The sequence below is a fragment of the Hyalella azteca genome, unplaced genomic scaffold (genome assembly GCF_000764305.2).
Source record: "Hyalella azteca isolate HAZT.00-mixed unplaced genomic scaffold, Hazt_2.0.2 contig7884, whole genome shotgun sequence".
NCBI classification, from domain to species: Eukaryota; Metazoa; Arthropoda; class Malacostraca; order Amphipoda; family Hyalellidae; genus Hyalella; species Hyalella azteca.
The window spans coordinates 52,388-58,387 of record NW_025937994.1 but is presented as its reverse complement, the minus strand read 5'-3'; the positions used below and the strand labels follow the sequence as shown (position 1 = coordinate 58,387).

Here is a 6,000-nt window from a genome sequence, read left to right as displayed (position 1 = left end):
TGAACTTAGTCATGGGTGAACTTAGTCATGGGTGAACTTAGTCATGGGTGAACTCAGTCATGGGTGAACTCAGTCATGGGTGAACTTAGTCGTCGTTGAATTTACAATTCAAATTGATGTATATTTACAAAATGGTGCTATACGCAAAGTAAGCAGATAGAATATTCAGTCAGTAACTACTGCACAATGAATGCTTCAGCAAGGCACAAGAACACACAGGATGGTTCAGTCACAGACCAGATGGCTCAATTAGTTGAATACTACCAGTAAGTTTTAAAATCAATAGAATTCCAACTGCCTCAATGCAGTTCAGCTTTTATTAACACGTTTTTCTTAGCTTAGCTTCGCGTTTGTTTGTTTGTTAGGTTAGCTTCGCGTTTGTTTGTTTGTTTGTTGTTAACATTGACAACGAAAATTAGCCCACTTCTGATTGTTCTAGAGATCTGAAATTCGGCATGCAGGCTATTTTCGCCTAACAATTTCAGATACAATCATAAAAATTAGTAATTAGATACCTAAATTATTTTAATTGAGTAAAGTATATATATAGTATTTATATAGTATGACGTGCGGGCGCTCACGTTATAGACGAGCAGGCGCTAACGCTGCGTATCATCGATACGTACGTCAAGTCATACTTAATCAAGTCTTAATCGTTTTTCTTGTGGACAAAAAAGTAGAAAATAAAATACTTAAAAAAAAACTTTTTAAAAAACCACGTTTTTCTTGTGGACTAAAAAGTAGAAAATAAATTATGGTTCGCCCCAAAAAAACGTGGATCGGGCTGTACGTTCACCATCAAATTTCCAAAATTTAAGTGTTGTGTGCTTTTCGCTTTAATCATAAATCTGCCCGACACACGTTTTTTTGGGGTGAACTATAATTTATTTTCTACTTTTTAGTACACAAGAAAAACGTGGTTTTTTAAAAAGGTTTTTTTTTAAGTATTTTATTAAGGCTACTGTTCTAACAAAGAAAACAAAATGGATTAAATTATTAGCTGTCTGAAATAAAAATTCATCAGTCAATCATACAGGCCAACAGACAAGCTTTTACTTAGCAGATTTGTTGAAGGACATAAGGAAACTTGAATTTCATTCTACATGTAAATTCATAAAGTTTTTTACACATTATTAAAAAGGAAAAAAACTTGCACATCATCTCATGAATTTCATTTATTCTATCATTTTGATAATAATTTTATCAAATGATAAATATGAACATCAAAAATTTTGTTAAGCACTATGCAAATAATTTCACTACGATCACCTCCATACACACTATTTGTCTGTAGATAATAGGCTTCAAAGTTTTTATTCCTTAAGATACCATTGTGAACAATACTCACTGGCAAATTCAAGCTTTCTCAAAAGAAAAGCAACTAAAATGAATATCGTTAGTCATTAAGCAGCAAACTATACCCACCATGATGCCTTGGCCAGGGCAGTATTCATTCACCAGGACATGGTTGGCATCCATGCCCCCAAAGATGCCCAGGCCTGACACTCTGGTGGTGACGAGCTCTTGCAACCACTGCCCAGAGATGATAAGGTCATCACACATTTTTAATTCAACCATTACAAACTTTTCTTAGTGACTGGAACAAGTTATAGAAAAAAATACAACTCAGTACTCACTACAGTGAGTGACAGAGCGCATTTTCTCGTCGACGAAAACTTGAGGTCACGGAGAGACGGACAGACAGACGGACATGGCGAGCACAATAGTGCATTTTTTCCATAAATGAGAAAATGCGCTAAGAAAGAATTTATAGAATATAATTCTACATGACATTAAAATTAAAAAATAAAATAAACAGTGGACTTCTCCCACACTGCAAGGAAATCAATCCAAGTCCTTCAAGAGATGATGATGAATACAAGTACAAGCCCATACTGAGATACAAGTACTTTGAATTCTCAGTATGGGCACAATGGTTCTTCCACACCTGTTGTAAAAGAACAAATTCGCCATTTTGTGAGCTTAAAATGAAACATTTTAAGACATTTAACATGTCTCAAGACAACATTGCATATATGAAATGGCATCATCTCTCCTTCAATGCTTTTACAGAACATTTATTGCACAGAAAACATGAAAGAAGTAAAATAAAAATAAATTATTGCCTGCAATTAAATATCAACACCATGTATACCTATATATGACAGCATTCCATAAGCATGCTTAGAATAGCATGGTTATCACTAACCTGAGGCATATGTTCAGGCACCATGCCCTTCTCATGTGGTTTGCCTCCCCAGTTCTGGAGACGTCTGTGGCTCAACACTGTCCACTTAGGCTTTGGAGCCGCATATACTCCCTGCCACAATTTAGACTCCTCATCTTGTGTCAGGAAATTACTCAGGTAGTACACAGCCTTTGGGGCCTGTTGTTGCAATGAAAAGTAATAATTAATCATGTGTTTATATTATTAACCATACTTGACTTGAAAATTAACCTGCAGGCTGTATGTCTATTCACCAGTTGATTATATAGAAAACAATGCCAGAAAATTTGAATTCTTATTTGATCTTACAACTTCATAAGTTCATGATAGAACAGATAGAGGCATTTCTCTCAAAATATATTGTCAATTTTAGGATAAAAATATTAGTTAATACGTATCAGTTATGACAACCAAACATATGAAACAATAAACATAATTAAGATTCACAAAAAAACAGTCAGCACTGAGCATAATGTTTCAGGGGAATGGGATGGCTGGAGCAGTATTCTATTCTCATTAATCCAAAAACAATTATGCTGAACAAAACTTTTGGGAAAATTTAAATAAACTTTGGAGACAAATTTGAGAGATTTCTGGAAGACTTTAGGAATAATATAGCAACTTCAAGTCATCCCTTAATAAAAATGTTTATGTAACATAATTATAATATAACTGATTAAAAGAGGTTTCTTAATAGCAGCACTAGCATGGTGACATGGTCAATAATTTTTCAAATTATACAAAAAATTCAACCATTCTCACCTGAGTGACTTCATATGGAGTAAGATCCTGATCATCCATCTTACTATCTAATAAATCCATTAAGTATTGAACTGTGCCCTGTAATGAATTTTCCTATAAATGATAGAAACTAAAAATCCACAGACCACTTGGCATATGAAAAATCCAAGCTTTTGCCAGTACTAAGCAATCCCTGGGGCTCCGGGGCTGGAGCCTGGACTGAGTGGACTCTAAGAGTCTAGGCCTAGGGCCCTAGGATGTCGCCGCGCACAGACAAGTAACCGCAAGCTGTGCGCATGGCCACGCTACAGCAAGCAACTGTGGCCTAGACCATAGGCAGATAGGCTAATAGCTACCCCTAGTCCCCTACCCTTGGGCCTTGAAGGCTTGAGATAGTATATATACGGTAATGGCAGGCACTGGCAGATATTAAGAATAGTCCTATATGGCTATAGCCTATAGGAGCTCAACTGCTCAAGGCATAGTGGCGAAGCAGAGGCGGGAGGCCAGAGAGTTTTTACACTCTATCTCAACTTAAATTTTGAGTCCTAGCCAATAATAAAGAGACCAATAATGTATCAGAAATCATGTTCATGGATACCAGCATGGCAGGCAGCTTTATCTGATTATCATACATACATAAGATTTTGGTTTAAAATGTCCAATATTGAGTAAATAAGAGAATAAAAAATGAACAGATTCTAAAAAATCTCTGGTCTGCCACTATGCAAGACTCAATGATACGGTATGTCTTATATGCCATATTGTGCCTGCTGCCAGGCTATTTAGGCTAAGCCAGCTGACTGAGCTAAGCCTAAGGGTACGTACACAGTGAAAGCCGGTTGCCAGCGTGCTGGTTACCTGCTGAGGCTGGCGCCTGAAACAAGCGCGAGAGGTTCACAGAGGAAGCAGGTTGCCTGCGTGCTGGTTACCTGCTGAGGCTGGCGCCTGAAACAAGCGCGAGAGGTTGTTCACAGTGGAAGCAGGAAACATGCTTGTGCATTCCCTATAACGATTGATAAAATCTCTCAATAATATTTTTTTTCTAACCAACGTTTCTGACGAATAGTTTTATTAAATTTGCAGGTATTAGTCTGTTTTTGAACGATAGAATTTCTGGTATATTTCTAGTATTTTGAGCTAGGCAATCTGGTATTCTCACCAAGAAAAAACCTGGCAACACTGGTCACCCAGACTGTGGCAGACTGGCAGTGGTAGACTGAGTCCAGGTTGCAACCGGGCCGGCGACCGGGCGACGGCAGGCACTGCCAGTGTCAGGCAGATCGTGATTACGAGATAAATGGCAGGAACATCAGTTTTCAATATATGAACTCGTTGAACAGTAATATTTAGAAGTATAAATCGAATTTACTGTCTGCTAAGAGAAACCGTGCATAATCACCACTATAGCACTTGACTGACTTACTAAAGTACCTGTGACTTACTAAAGTACCTATGCAATAGTACATCACGGTCTACGACAGGCAACTTAATACGTGGAGACTGGGTGGAGTTGCAAGAGGCACGTGGATTTGCACGTGCGTGGTGAGAATTACGTAGTGTTACGAGAGGCACGTGGAGTTGCAACTTGAGTTATGATGAACGTTGTTACAGGGCACGTGGAGTTGCACGTTGTTATGATGAACGTTCTTACAGGGCACGTGGAGTTGCACGTTGAGTTGTGATGAACGTTGTTACAACTTACAGGGGGGGACGACTGTCGGAGACCACCACTGCCATGCTTCGAATGGACTATCATGATCCCTTCCCTGAAGAACGTAGCCTACAACACTTCTTGACTGTAACATTATCAGCCGTAAGCCACCAGACAGATCACGTCCATTGAATTAGATCAATCAGCCCACAGGAAAATAAGGCTGACGTCGTATGGCCCAGTATCGTCTGCCAACACGCGAAAAAATTTTTCACCACCTGGACGGAGCGTGCCGGAGCCGTCCGTATCTGTCCCGTGTGTCGAATCAGCCTACGGTCGAACGGCTACGCGTCGTACGACTATAAATTTTGAAACAGAACTATGCTATCTGGAACCTAACCTCAGATGCTGTGAACTAAAAGTTACGTAATTTAGCGAATGTGCGGAAGTCGCTCGTCGAAAGACGATAGATTTTGGAAGAGGACTATGCTATCTGAAACTGAACCCCGGATGTTGTGAGCTAAAAGTAACCGTCTGGTGGTGCACGGAAGGATGCATGCAGTTCCACTGGCTACCTGGGCTGGTTGGTCGCAGTCCGTTGTCCGCAAGTTACAGTTCGAGCTAAAATCAGGGTATGAAGTGATGATTCGATGCAACGTTCAGTGGTGGACAACCATTACTATCTGGGCTATTCGCTTCAGAATATGGTGGCGTAAAGTTCCTAATATTCAAAGCAAGATGATGTCACGGGCTGGTTACCGACAGATGGTTTCATCCGTGGCTGATTGGTGGTCATCCGGAAATACGCTAGGCGTTCTTTTCAGGACTGATTGGCGCACAAATTTGGTGGTGCACGGCTGCGTACCCGTTACAGGGCACGTGGAGTTGCACGTTGTTACGATGAACGTTGTTACAGGGGCAGGTGGAGTTGCACGTTGTTGTGATGAACGTTGTTGTGATGAACGTTGTTACAGGGGCAGCAATGTGTGCTTCGTAGGTGCTGACGTGATGTTGCAAGGAGCACGCAGCCGTGCACCACCAAATTTGTGCACCAATCAGCCTTGAAAGGAACGCCTAGCATATTTCCGGATGACCACCAATCAGCCGCGGATTAAGCCACCCTCGGTAACCAGCTAGTGACATCATCTTGCTTTAAATATTGGGAGCTTTACGCCATCACATTCTGAAGCGAATAGCCCAAAAGAGTAATGGTTGTCCACCACTGAACGTTGCATCGAATCATCACTTCATACCCTGACTTTAGCTCGAACTGTAACTTGCGGACAACGGACTGCGACCAACCAGCCCAGGTCGCCCGTGGAACTGCAGGGAGCGCAGCCGTGCACCACCCATTTTGTGCACCAATAAGCCCTGAATC

The 6,000-nt window shown here is 40.6% G+C and overlaps 1 protein-coding gene across 1 annotated transcript; it reads right to left on the bottom strand.

Annotated features, from left to right (window-relative positions):
- Window positions 1-1,425: 1,425 nt before the first annotated feature.
- Window positions 1,426-3,137, bottom strand: LOC108669775 (alpha-ketoglutarate-dependent dioxygenase alkB homolog 6-like; the record flags this gene model as incomplete). Its single annotated transcript, XM_018157185.1, has 3 exons — window positions 2,990-3,137; window positions 2,210-2,386; window positions 1,426-1,533 (listed from the first exon to the last, which is right to left on the bottom strand). Coding segments are annotated over exons 1-3 (345 nt in total), but the record flags the coding sequence as incomplete, so codon positions are not given.
- Between the last annotated feature and the right edge of the window lie 2,863 nt (window positions 3,138-6,000).